Source organism: Erythrolamprus reginae, chromosome 1, assembly GCF_031021105.1.
Source record: "Erythrolamprus reginae isolate rEryReg1 chromosome 1, rEryReg1.hap1, whole genome shotgun sequence".
NCBI lineage: Eukaryota > Metazoa > Chordata > Lepidosauria > Squamata > Dipsadidae > Erythrolamprus > Erythrolamprus reginae.
This window is the reverse complement of record NC_091950.1, coordinates 215,318,492-215,333,159: the sequence shown is the minus strand read 5'-3', so window position 1 is coordinate 215,333,159 and position 14,668 is coordinate 215,318,492. Positions and strand designations below refer to the sequence as shown.

Below are 14,668 nucleotides of genomic sequence, written 5' to 3'. Positions count from 1 at the left end.
CAAGAAAATCCAAGTGAGAAAGTATTCATAGATACAAATAGCTGGAAAAAGGCTAAATGACTGAACAGCAACAAGTATTCTGAACTCCTTTGTTTTGTGAGGTTGGCATAGGCTCAAATCTTCTTACTTGAATAGCTTTTAATTACAAAGGAGACTTGTGGAGGAATTGCAATGCAACATAATGAAATAAATTGGGATCAGGCCTCAAATGTATAGAAGACAGAGAGCCAATTCAAGATGAAAAACAAACAAAAAAAGCTGTATTATCTGCCATCAGCTGTTACCTAAAAGTGGAATTGTCATCATTTTATTTGAAAGAGTTCCTGTCACATTCATCATATTCAGTAGCAAGTGATTGCGATATTGCTGAGGTAAATCAAGTGGTAGAAGGCTGATTACTGGCTGTAAAAGAGAGGGCAGGAAATTCTTCAGAATGAGTCATGGTGGTAAGAAAATAGATTAAGAGTACATGACACTCAAATGATGGCTCTGAACTACACCTTGTGAATTTTCTGAAAGTATCCCCGATTGCTGAAGGAATATACAAGGTGAATCTTCCAAAAAAAAAAGCAAAGGAATATTTTCAAACCAGCAGGAACAGGTTCTTTGACCAAAGGAGCAAACAGTGTCCCAGCAAACAGTGACTGGGGAAGGGGGTTGGGGAGAGAAATGAATGTAGCTTTTTTGTTAAAATTGGAATCTCTAGTAACTTATGCAATTTCACATTTTATGCCAAAGAGAGTGAAAGCATCTAAATCACTAGAAGTGATAATACCATTTTATATCATGAAGGTACACTTGGAATATTGCATCTAGTTCTGGTCACCCTAATAAAGAAAAATTGCTGAGACTCTAGGAAATGTGCAGAGAAGAACATCACAGATGAGAAATTGCCTGCAGATTAAAATGATGAACAGTTGAGGGAGCTAAATATGTCTTTCCTAACAAAGATAAGGTTTGTGGGGGGTACATGATAACTGTCTTCCAGTAGTGAGGAAGCAAGTACAGAGCCTCAGTGATGCAGTGGTTAGAGCGCAGTACTGCAAGCTACTTCTGCTGATCACCGGCTGCCAGCAGTTTGGCAAATCAAATCACAGTAGACTCAGCCTTCCCCCCTATGAGGACCCAGATTGCAGCGGGCAATATACTTACTCTCTGTAAACTACTTAGAGAGAGCTATAAGGCACTGTGAAGTGGTATATAAATCTAAATGCTAGACCAGTGATGGCAAACCTGTGGCATAGGTGCCACAAGCGGCACGTGGAATCATTTCTGCTGGCACGTGAGCTGTTACCCTAGCTCAGCTCCAATGTGCATGTGTGTGCCGGGCAGCTGAATTTTGAAGCTCTGGGAGGGCATTTTCAGCTTCCAGAGAGTCTCCGTGGGGATAGGGGAGGGTATTTTTGCCTCTGGAGCCTGGGGAGGGTGAAAACGGTCTACTGGGCCCACCAGAGTTTGGGAAATGGGCTGTTTCAGGCCTCCAGAGGGCCTCCAGGGGAGCAGGGGAGATCATTTCCACTGTCCCCGGGCATTGAATTATGTATGTGGGCACTTACGCATGTGTGATAGCATGCGCATATGCGCTTTCAGCACCCGAGGAAAAAAAAGGTTCACCACCACTATGCTAGACTATTGGTTATGTAGACTATATGTAGGACCTATCAAGCTCTTTCAACACAACTTACCTCAAAGGATTATTACTCTGGACATAAAACCATGGAAAATCCCTCTGCAAGTTGCCTTGAATTCTCCTCAAAACAGATCTGCCTGTACTAGAATACTTAGAATTTAGAATATTAAAACAATTACAACAACTACTGATTTTATTTTTTCACATACTTAATCAATATTCAAGATACTTTGGAATTAAGTCATCCCATAGAGAAATAAAGTTCAAGAACATAACCTTTTTATTTCTGAAATATGTTGGAATAATCATGTTTTATTCATAGTTGCCATATCCAAGTTGCAAAATTCCAAATTACCCATACAGCAAAAATTAGAGGGTTTTCTAGGGGTTTTTTTGTTGTTGTAAGTCATCTCAATTCTTATCACCTGGATGTGGCCAGCTTAATCTACTGGTGGCTAAAGATGAATTTGATGGTTGCTGTCATGATGGCAGTACAAATCCAGTTTTGGAAAGCTCCAAAGAAGATAAAATACTGGATGCAAAGAGATTAATTGACATTAGGATTTACAGAATTTTAAAAAAAATCTCATTCAGGAATGACATTTCTTCATTGCTGGGAGTTGGTTTCTTCTATGCTCCAGTGCTGCTATTCAACCATCTATAGTGGAACAGGCTTTTACAGTCCAGGTTTCCAGAATACTGGAGAGCTTCAGTGAAGAGTTTTGCTACCTAAAACCATAAAATCCATGAGGAGTACAAATGTTTAACAAAACAAATTAATGAGAATTAGGCAAATTCCATTTAAGTGTCACTTATAAATTATTTTCAGCAGATTTTTTTTTCCATTAAGAGAATCTATTGTAAGGCTGATGCAAAAGATAATTCATTCTGTGTTCAATTTATACAATAACCATTATATCTTAGGATTGGGAGGGGGGGTTAAAGGAGGAAGGACTGATTTGCTGCATTTATTACAACTAACTCATTTGAAAGATTTAAATACAGTCTCCTTTGAGCTTAGCTGAATGCTTTGTGCTTTCAATATGGTTCTTCCTGGCACAGTATGGAAGTAATTTCTGAGATGTTATGCTCCCCCATCTATTCCTTCTCTAGCTTGCTTTCCTGGTATACTCTGATTCTACTTAAGTTCTAAGTTCAGACCCAGTGGGCCAGAGATGCCACCTGCTGAGCCTTAATTTGGTTGCTTAAATCAAGCAAACAAAAAACCCAGGCTTCACCCTCTCCAAAGGTTTAAATTGAACACCAAATGGGAAACTATAATATAATATAATAAATATAATAAATATAATAAATATCATATCATATCATAAGCAATTATTGAAAATTTGCTATATACTATACCAATTCTATCTATCAGCTTTGCTAAATTGGCTAGACATGAAACCCACCCAGATGAACTAATTCTACCTTATTATGTGGTTATATCAATAGAATCCTGAAAGTCTGAAAATATATTCCCCCTCCCCCCGCCACCTTTATAGCTCAAGAAAGTAGGAAGTGTCCCTTTTTGAGATACTTTCCATGTCTGTATTCCTTTTGTGAGCTAATCTGTCTCTTATCCAACCATTGCCTTAGCAATGGTTCTACATGTCAGTAGCGTAACATGAAATTCCAGAATCTAACTTGTGACCAAAAGCAAAAAAGGGATAGAAATTCTGAAATTATGTTTACTGTTATGCTGTAGTGATGGGCATAGAATTCCCTTTTCCTACTACTGTAATAAGAGGTGAGACCCCATGTGCTGCAGTGGTTAAGATACTGGATTAGGTCCAGGGAAATTCTGATCTAATTCTGCTTTCAACCATGAAAACTCATTGAGACAGTCACTCTCTTTCAGATCTCACAATATTTTTGTGGAGAGAAACTGAATGACATGGAGCTATGACATGGACTTCTGTGAACTGCTGGAGAAAGGGGGTTATAAGTCAAAATAAATAAGTAAATGTTGCAAAAGCCAGTTAAAATCTTCTGCTTAAACTTGGTCCTTAAAAAAAGTATTCAAAGTTTGCATGTGATTTAATTCTTTTTAAAAAGTTGGTTATTTTTCTTTCTTTTTTCTCTTTTCTCTATCGTTTCTTGCTACATTTCAAGTAACTTTGTTTATTTAAGACTTTTTTTCTGGTTCAAGTCAAACTATGCGATAGATAAGAAACAAAATGTTTTCAAAGGAAAGAAGAGATATAAGTAGTATTGTGAAAACTAGTTTGTTTTCTCTATTCATTTACTTATCACATATCTTTAATTTCTTCAGGTTCTTTTTACTAATGTTCCTTTTCTAAATTTTGCATGCTGTTGCTTACCCACAAACGATGCGGTGTAATAGATATGTATGTATGTATGTATGTATGTATGTATGTATGTATGTATGTATGTATGTATGTTTTTATGTATGTATGTGGAATTCCCAATCCCTTTGCTCCTTCCTTCTACAAAAAAGAAAGGGCTTTGCTACCTAAGGATTCTGTGCTAGTTCAAAGCATGTAAAGAGATCTTCAATTTCATTTGAGTTCAGCAGATGAGCATAAAATGAATTCAGCCAATGAGCTTAGTGAAACTCAAATAATCTTTCTTTTTGCAATGCAGATGAACTGAATAATTTATTTTACCTATTTCTGCCTTTAAATACCCTATTTCCCCTTGGAGAAATATTTCCTGCATTTTCCATGCCTATCATGTTAGTCACTAAAAGGACAAGGGACCTCTATGGTAGTTCAAAATTAGTTTTCTTTTATCTTTATGCTGCCATCTAGCAGTATTATAGATCTTTTCAGCCATAGTATCAGAGTTATCTTTTCTGCCCACTCAGCAAGTTTTCATCATTCTGGAAGGCCTCCCAGAGAAAAATTAAAAATAGTTATATTTTATCCTTCTTTTGGTCAGAAAACAAGGAGACATGTAAAGCATCAGGCCATTTGGTGAGTTAATTCTTTTTTTCTCCTTTTGTATTAAAAAGGTTTGTATTATTCTAGCATAGTGTGGCTCTAGTTACTAGAGTCTAAAATGAGTACAGTGTTTTGTTTTTAACATATTGATCCATATGCCATAATTGCAGCCTACAATCAAAATTGAAAGTAGTGTACTGTATTAAGAGCCTGTTTTGCAATACCAACGATACATCATGCTAACTTCCTAATTTATAATAGGATCTATAATAGGAATTATGGCTGAGTAATAAGGCAGCTTCATCCATTAAAACATTCAGGTTCATTTGCAAATAATGTGCACAGCTTGCAATTTACTTTATTTCTTTTTTGTGGGGAATGGAGGACATTGTTTATTGCTTTGTTTAAGCAAAACACCGATTGCATTATGTTTGGGGTTTTTTCCCCACATGCTCCTTTTGGTGAAGTGAAAAGGAATACAAGCTGATAGGATTCAAGAAAAGGGAGGCAAAAAGGATTGGCAGCCCATTTCAAATTGCTTGGGGAGATCTGAGTGTAAGGAGTGTGGCATGTGGAAGTGCCCATGTTATCATTTCCTTTTCTAAGTAGAGATAGAGAAAGCGACCCTGGCAGGATGCAGAGAGAGGAGAGGGAGAAAGGTTCTTCTGTTTCTTTTTCTCTCTGAAATGCTTATGAGCTGTACATTGCCTAGAGGACAAACACTGGGGGATAGAGAGGTAAAGTGCTCTCACAGACAACGTACATAGGAATGAAGAAAGGGGAAGAGAGCAATAACTTTGCTCCCCTGCTGCTATTGTGTGCCTTCACATACATTCTCTTGTTCTAATTATATCAGCAATTCTGTTAAATAGGCTGCTGTCATTAGGTCTGTATTGCAGCTAAGGAATAAGGCTTGGGGAAGAGAAGGTTTTGCCTAAGGCTATCCAGCAGAGACATGCACCAGAAATCTCTGGATCAGATTTCAATCTCTTTGCTGTGTATTAGCTCTTATGGATATGTGTTTTCTGAAAATCAGCAGTCTGCCTTTTTATTAAATAAAAATGGTTTTTAAACTAAGAGTGACAAGATAGTGAAATACAATACAGCAGCAGCAGCAGGAGAAAGAAAGGGATAACTCAATAGGATGCAATAGCCAATTCAATGGGACTATGAGAAATACCTGTAAATTAGTGAGAAGAGAGATTCCACCATCAACAGCTGCCCTACGGATTAGGTAATTATCCTGCACAAACTTGGTGTTGTTGTTGGGAAGGTTAATTACCAAGTCTATGGTCCCATCCTTTATGAGCCTGAAAGGAAGCATATATGAGATTAAGAGCTCAAATAAAGTTATCTCCAGTAAATCAAATACATTTTTTAGAATTCCATCAATACAGATCTTTGTACTCAGTTGGGGTTTATTTTTCAAATCTAAACTAGATTCAAAGGTATTAAAGCACCTTGAAACTGACTGCTTACAGTCCAACTCAAGATGTTCTAATTTAAAAGCAAACAGTGTGAGACATAAGCACAGCAGTGGGTTAAAGTAGAGACGTGTCAAACTCATTAAGCCATATTCAGCTCCATAAGAATTGTGCCTTAGCTGTAACCATTACAAGCACAATAGCAGCTTAATTTAGACTAATCTGGGATGATAGATCCATTGGAATGGCAGGGAAGGGGAAAACCTGTGGCTTCTGCAGAGTTAACTGGATTCAGAGTTCCATGCTCATGAGAGTCTGGAATCCACCTACTGGTAAGTTTACCAAGGAAGATAATAATTGGTAATAATATTTCAGAATGCTCAATAGTTACTATTTGATACTAAGTAGGTGTGGGCAGATCAGATAATACAAACCCAGTTATATTGAGCCCATTTCTCTGATGAAGAATTCTTTAAAAAGTCAAAAGTTTATGAGTCATTTTCTGTCATTGCTGGTTCTAATGAAAGTTTTGCCCAACTATGAATCCAGTTTGTTGGATCTCTTACTGTCTGACTGCAGGAAGTGTGGGTTCCGAATTCTCGTCCGAAGGCCAGGCAACTGGAGAAGCAGGTATGTCATTACTATTGAGCCATGCTGAAGTTGCTGGTGTAGCATAAAGCTGCAGAAAGAGATTTATGTACATACATGCATAAGTGTGTATATGCTGAGTAATGATAAGGAAAAAAAGGTTTCATTTAACAGTCAGTGGTAGTATAGGAGATTGAGCAACTGAAAATCAATGACAAGCTTGCTGTTGAGTTTTAATGACAGCAGCCTGAGTGGGTATGAATCAGTTGCTGCGTTTTTAAAAAGAGTCTACGGAGAGGGGCGGCATACAAATCCAATAAATAAATAAATAAAATATTGTAATATGGTTTGGGATGTTAATCCTAACCCCACCCATTTAATTTATCTCTCCTCCAGTTAGAAATTAGATGACAAGATAAGGAAAAATAAACCAGAAAAAAATCCATAGTACTAAGGCTCAGCCATGATTAAGAATTCCTTTTTTTACTGATTTAGTAATGAAGTATTGCTCTATTATTTCTACTATTGGATTGGACTCTTGGATTGGACTATAATATAGAACTTCCAGGATTGGAAGTTTGACATTTGGATATTATAAAGGATGCCATCAATGAATTGGTTTCTTTTAGAACAGTGCCCAACCTTTGAAGCATCAGGGACCAGTTCTGTGGAGAGAGGTTTTTCCATGGACCAGAGGGGGCATGTGATGCCTGCATTCTGTGGATGGGCTTTGCTTGTTTGCTTGGCCCAGGTTTTGGCATGCTGAGGACTTGTACCAGTCCCTGTTTTAGAAGATTGCTCTTCTCCTACTTAGAAATGTTTATACAGAAAGATTAATCTCCTATCCAAAGGACCTGAAACTTTGAAAACTGCCTATTGAGTCCTTGTTATATATGAATTAGACTTCATGCTGTTAGGCAGAGTTCACTTGAAGATTTCATGAACAGTTTTTGTTCCAGGATCCCAAGGATGATAAGTGATAAAGGCTATCCGTATCCCTGCTGTATCTTCTCTAATGGGACCATCCAATAAGAGAGAAAGAATCTGGGTGCCTACAACTGTTGTCAAGAAATTTTAAATCACATAGACACTTCAGATGAGAAAGTAAAGTAAGGAACAAATTGATTTCCCATGTTCCTCCTTGTACCAAGTGTGACATGGATAGACAGTTTCTGCTGCTACCTACGAAAAGAGAAGGATGCAGTGGGGAATGACTATTGTATTTGCCCCCGCTTCTCATCTGTTCACATGTTTAAGCCGTGTGGCTTAAATGCCAAAAATATTTGTGGGCCTTTTCTCACTTACTGTATGTCTATGGCAACATAAAAACCTTAGCTGTGATAGTGCTATTCTCTTAAGAGGATAACAGTGGCACTTTAATGCCATGGCCAAGTTGAAGCACTTCATTCAATGTCCATGATATAGGTAGACAGTCCAGAGGTGAAATGCTCCTGGTTCACTTGTACTTGTTAGTCATCAGAGAGTGTGAGGCTCTGCCCACCTGCCCAGACAACACCATTTAGGTTCGTTCATTCATTCGTTTGTTCGTTCGTTTCATTCATTCATTCATTCATTCATTCATTCATTTGACTTCTATGTCACCCAATCTCTTAGGACTCAGGGCAGCTTACAACAATATAAAAAAATACAATATAATAGTAAGACTGTAGACTAATCGGTAACCAGTGCAGCTTGCGGAGCGTTGGTGTTCTATGGATGTACCGAGGTACCCCCATAATGACTCACGCGGCTGCATTCTGGACAACCTGCAGTCTCTGGACACTCTTCAAGGATACCCTCAATTTTGCCCTCTGTGCATGTGCAAAGTGTTCTGTGCATGCGTAGAGGGTAAAAGAACCCAAATGACGGCATCCGGGCAGGTGGGCGGAGCCTCACACTCCCTTCGGGACTGGCTCTCCAATGATCGACAGGCATGAGCAAACCTGGAGCATTTTACCCCTGAGCCAGTCTGATGATCCTTGAGAGGAGGGTCAGCCTCAGTCTATTGGCCACTTCAGGATAGTGCATCATTTATTTCTTAATGCCACCTAAGCGTATGGGAGCAGGAGACTCAGTGGAGATCCCTGGTTTGAAAACAGGATGGAAAACTTGCCATCCTCTCAGCCTGGTTTTTTTGCATCACTGTTGTGATTATTGGATGGATTCCCACCAGCAGTTGACTTTCTGAAAGAGGTGGACTGGAAAGTTGATCACTTTGATTAACAAGATGGGAAACAAAATGCAACCAATTTGTGAGCTGAAACAGGAAACAGATTCAGGTCAAGGATTGACAGTGGGGAGAATGCCGTTCTCTCCCCACTGTCATTATATAGTTTTTATTCCCAGGTGGATAACAGTTTAACTCAGAGGTGATCAGAAAGCTCATGTTGTTCTATTTATAGGATAAAGGGAATATAATCTAAAGATGAGGGATAGCATATTGTCCCTTATGCCTGTGGAACCAAGATCTGTATATCAGCACTGAACAAGTGGACTTCGAAGAGCCAAATCAGGATTTTGTGTTTTACAAAACAGATTGCAAGTAACTTTGTCACATGTTATTTCAGCCTTTGCCAGCTGGCAGTATAATAGCTGATACAACAGACTTATTTAAAGGTGAAAAGGAAGTATTGATTGGTGTCAGAAAAGAACTTAGCCATTGGGCACCTCAATGTTCACAGTGCCGTATTATTGCTTACAAAAATAAAAGGCAGAAGGGCTAATTTTTTCAGTCTAGCCAATATAGTTTTTCTTGCTCTTAATAATAATGAAATCATTATATGTACTTATTACAAGACCTGAAGTTCCAGAAAATTGATAATATTTCCTCTGTTTTCCCACACAGAACAGCTTTTCCTTATAGTTTGCATGTTTCTAAACACATGTGGTACATCTGCTGTAGAAGAAACAATGTTTAGCCTATCTGATACCTGCTCTGAGTAGGGAGATTTGGATTTGATTAGTTAAACCAGATGTTTGAAGCTGTTCACAGAATAAATCCAAAAAATGCCTATGTGCCTTATTGTTACCCAAAGTTTCCAGATTCTATTATGTATTTCACCTATACTCATTGAGTTTTACATGAAGAGATGACAGAGCAAAGCAAAATCATTCTGGATGAGCCCTTAGCTTAAGAAGAATAGCCTTTCCTGAGTTCTCATACAACAAATAACCTACCTTGAAACCTTGACTATGCAGCTGTTCTGCTTCATAAAGAAATTTTGGACGGAAGGAATGCTGAAAGAAAAATAAAAATCAGCTAAGCAGAACATTTTTGTTCTACAACATTTGCAGTGAGAATCATTCACAATATACAAGAAATCTCTGCTTTTACCACAGGGTACACAGTTAAGCTCTGTGTTAGTCTTTGACATCTGCCTCTTCTTAAAAATGAATGTCATAGAAGGATATACAGTGCATGAGCTTTATTGTAGTGGCAAGGAAAGTTCATAATTCTTTATCCGATCTAGCACCCATTGACCCCTGGAATTTAGGGAAAGGAAGAAGAGGAGAGGAAAAACAGGCAGAAGGACGAGAACAGAGACTATATCCTGTGAAAGCTCAAATTTAATTTGAAACATTTAATAGAAATTGACAAAAGTATAGGTCTCTCTACTTTATGATAACATCTAGAAGCTTACTCTTTAAGGAGTAAGAGCCAAAAGTGGCTAAAAATGAACTATACTTTATACCAGAAGTGCCAAATGAAGCAAGCTTTGTAACAGAAATATGCAAGTTAGTAAAATACTGTTTATGCCAGGAGGACTGCCTAGACAGCCTCCTTTTAGCATATAAATGTTCATAACTATGTACCATTATGATGTCTTAATACATGAGATGGTCTCTGTACATCTTGCCCTACTTTATGTACCCACCTATTAACTCCAATTTCCCCAAGAGGCCACTTCTGTTAACTATTGTTATTTGCACTGATGAAAGGAACAGAAGTAAACTCATGTGGAAAATGGCTGGTGAAAAAATGAAAATGCAGTGATGCAAATATAAAGGTTTAGAGCTAGGAGGCACCTAGGACCTCCTTTGTAATAATGATGGCTGTCAGTTTAAGTAGAAATACAAAGTTGTCGTTTATTATTGTTGTTGTCATCCTCATCATCCACATTATTTTTTATTATGTGAATTAATTCCTTTTTTCTGAAAAAAAGATTATTTTTCTCAACATCAAAAACATACATAACATCACATATACCTTAATATGCATATACAGTATTATCGCTTCAAAACAGTAATACAATTTTACAGTTACCTTCCAATTTTAATTTTATTATTCAATCTATCTCAATCTTCTCCCCCTCTGCTCCCTTCTTTCTATCTCAGGTGGCTATTCACCTCTAATACCTACTTTCTTACACCTTCTCTCCCCTTTCCTACTACCATGTCCTCCTCCTTCCCCCTTCTCTACCTCCCCTTCTCCTTTCTCTTCTTTTTCTCCTTCCTACTACCTCTTACATCCTCTCTCCCCTTCCTACTAGCATCTCCTCCTTCCTTCTTGCATCCCTTTCTGCTTACTCTCCTTTCTCTCCTTCTCTCCTACTCTGCTCTTACACCCCCTAAATCCTTCCCTGAAGGGATGATTCTAATTATATTATTATTATTATCCCTGAGTCCTTCGGGATTGGGCAGCATAGAAGTTGAATTAATAATAATAATAATAATAATAATAATTATTATTATTATTATTATTTCTCTCCCCACTGAAAACATACATAGCCTATCATATACTTCAATTCAGCTTAATAAACATATATCATCTACTAAATATAATCATTAATACTTCTTAATTCCATATCCATTACCTTCATTATATGTCATTAATCTCATGCTACCGTCTTTGTCTAATTTTGTCACCCGGATTACACCAATTGTTTCATCTTTCAATTAAGTTTTAATGCTATTGTTTACTTCCTTTGCTAGTTGTTCTTTCTTGCTTAATAAATCTAAAGCTTATGTTTCATTAATTTCTTTACTTCCTTAGTCATCATTCATTTTTCTTAACCCCTATTTTCACATCTGCCCCTAAAAATTCCACATTTACTTATTATTGTCAATTCATATTAAATATTTTATCTTATATCTAACTGATATCCTTTACAATACAAGGAAAAACAGATATCATTCACATTCCAAAACTCAAACATTCATTCATTATTCATTAAACTATGTCTTCCTATCTATTGTTACAAATATATCATTTTAAATTTATTTAAACAAATCCAATTTATACCAGTCTATAATACAATTATATCTTCCCATAATTATCACTATATAATTAATAGTTTTAAAATAATTGTTTTATTTTGTTTGTTTGTTTGTTTGTTTGTTTGTTTGTTTGTTGATTGATTGATTGATTGATTGATTGATTGATTGCATTTATATGCCACTCACTCCAAAAGGACTCTGAGCGGCTAACAACAGGTTTTAGATTTAAATACTTAAGTAAAAACTTATTCATTAACAGTATCAAAATTAATTGTCATCAAATATTATTTTCAAATAGATATTAATAATTTAGAAGCCCAAATTTCCAAAAAATCATTATGTAAAAAATCATTATAAGGTAATCAATAATCAAATAACAATCATAATTAACTATATTCACAAATATGCTAAATTATGTGTATAAAGCATTCATCCATTTTTTTGAAGCTTCCATTCTACTTTTCTAAGTTTCTGTTTTCTTTTTTCTTTCTACTACCTTTACACCCCGTACTTATTTCCCTCTCTCTTTTTTCCTCTTTCTAGCTATTGTTAATATCAATCTTCTTTTTCATTCCTTTTAATCATTTTTCCCTATTTTTCCTTCATTTTAGTTTATATTATCCAATGTTTATATCCTTGCCCTCTTCTCTTTTTATCACTATTAAGCTCAGTGTGATCATCATAATTACCATGCATTTCAATAAAATCATTAATCTGTCCATTTCCAATATCTTATTTTTTCTCACTATAGAACTCGTTGTGAATCTCCACATCTTTTTCCACCTGTGCTGCTTCTCTTTTCTGTTGGTCTCTTGTTCACTCCACTTTCATTCCTTGTTATTATATTTTCAAAGTCTTTATTCTCTTTTAATACTTTCTCTGTTTCTTTTTTAATCTGCAAACTCCAGGAAGCATCTTTTTAAATCTTTAAGGAGATTTACAATGTCCATATAGTCCTCTTGCTCCATATTGTCAAAGTTACAAGACCACAATTTGCAAATATTTTCAACAAATCCAGCTGTAAACAGATTTCTATTTCACAACCTATTTTAATTATCTTCCTTTAAGTATAATGCCCATTTTAAGCCTTTAATCATTCAAAGTTCATTTTAAGTTAATTCAATCTGAACAGATGGCGCCAATGTTCCTTTAAGACAATAACAAATTGTCCACTATTTCATATTTTCTCAGACAGTTCTAAAACATCTTCCTTCCCAAGTGACTTCCAATCTTTGTAAACTATCAATCCAGCCAGTTGTGTCCGCCATGGCTAGGACGATGAGTCATTTCCCTGCGTTGCTGGTCAGGACCTCTTTGTCAGCTCCCTAGGGGGTTTGCCACCCCTCCCAGGAAACCTGACAGTGTCTCCCTTCTTTATTGGGCTTCTGACTGGGTTCTGACCAAACCAGGTCTCCCAAGCAGTGTGGGTATCAGAATCCCCCGCAGAGCACGGGGAACTCTGCGTCACCATAGAGTTTGGCCATGCCCCCCTCTATGTGAGTTAATTCTGTTGTTTAGCAAGACTTTTCTACTATTATTCAGATCTTTATTCAGGTCCAAGGCAGCAGATGCTGACTTTCAAATTAAAAGCATTTCACTGCTGCCTGAGTTTTAACAAAGAGTGAGGATTTCTTGATATAGGTTTACACTGAGAAACCCTAACAAATATAGCAAGGAATATGTAAAGGAAATGAACCAATTGTAGTTTCAAGGGTCATTTCTTGAGAAGACATTTCTGCTCTCTAAATTAAGAGAAACATAAATGTCTAATGCAACAGAGTGGGCAGCTTCTCAACTTTGGAATTGCTCCACCTTCTGGTCTGGACTTCCATAATAGAATGATAAACTTCTATCAAACATTATTGAACAATTATAAAAGAGATTCTGAGGGACAGAGAGACAGAGAGAGTGAGAGAAATTACAGTAGTCATCAAAGCTGTCCTAGATGTCAAAACTGATTGAAAGTATCTGAAGTAGAAATCACTCACTCCTGAAAAGTGAGTTGCATTAACTTGGCTTAGAACTGCAAACACTGGGGTTCTATTTTAAAATGAACATTCTCATTTCCTTCAACTTCCTTTTCATACACTGTATAATTATCCTATGAATAGAGGCCTCCTCAGCTGATTCTGGTTTTTATGGAACTATGCCAGTTCAGTTAGTACTAAAAGCTGTATAAGCTTTTCCTACTGCACTTGTTAAGACAATTTTAGCTGTAAATTGAATATGAAATCAAGCAAATTTGTACAGAAATCAATCTTTCTCTATGTGTGTGTGTGTTTGTGTGTGTGTACAGAGAGAGAGAGAGAGAATAAATCTGCACAGATTAATCAACAAAGTTATTTTTGTGCATTTCCAATTATATTTTGTGCTGAAACCATTTAATTTTTTTCTTCAAGGATTGAAGAGTCTAGTTAATGGAGTGATTCCTGGCTGCATCTCTTTCAGCCTCATGTTTCTTTTTCTAAAACCAGCTGCAAAGGCTGCAGCTTGTAGCAGAGGCCTGCTCAATGTTGGAAAGGTGGCCTAACCTAACCCTTTCACCCTGCACCACAAAATCAGTCTGTTTACCTGGAACCTCATCTCTATGCCTCTTCTCAATATGAATCATACTTTAATGGTTTTTTTAAAAAAAATTGGATGCATGCATTATAAAATCTGTTCAGAGCATGTCCCCATATTGTACTATACCCAGAAGCAGCAAGCAAATATTTACTGTAGTTTCTACACAATATACTGTATCTAGTTTGCCTAACAAAGGATAAAGCTGACAACAAGTGTGCAGACATTCGACCATATTGGGCAGAAGATTTTACTAGATAATCTTAAAAGTCCCTTCCACATTTACATTCTATATGTGTCAAGTAATTCAGGAACAGATAAAGCATTTCCTGCACGTTGTAAAC

The 14,668-nt window shown here is 36.7% G+C and overlaps 1 protein-coding gene across 1 annotated transcript in view; it reads right to left on the bottom strand.

Annotated features, from left to right (window-relative positions):
* Positions 1–2,036: 2,036 nt before the first annotated feature.
* The window catches only part of CPS1 (carbamoyl-phosphate synthase 1), a 188,391-nt gene continuing 175,759 nt past the window's right edge, over positions 2,037–14,668 (bottom strand). The window contains exons 35-38 of the mRNA XM_070737805.1: positions 9,723–9,782; positions 6,524–6,636; positions 5,714–5,843; positions 2,037–2,359 (exon numbers count right to left, since the gene is read on the bottom strand). Coding sequence (XP_070593906.1) covers positions 2,261–2,359; positions 5,714–5,843; positions 6,524–6,636; positions 9,723–9,782 — 402 coding nt within the window. The 3' untranslated portion in view covers positions 2,037–2,260. The remainder of the gene's footprint in view (positions 2,360–5,713; positions 5,844–6,523; positions 6,637–9,722; positions 9,783–14,668) is intronic.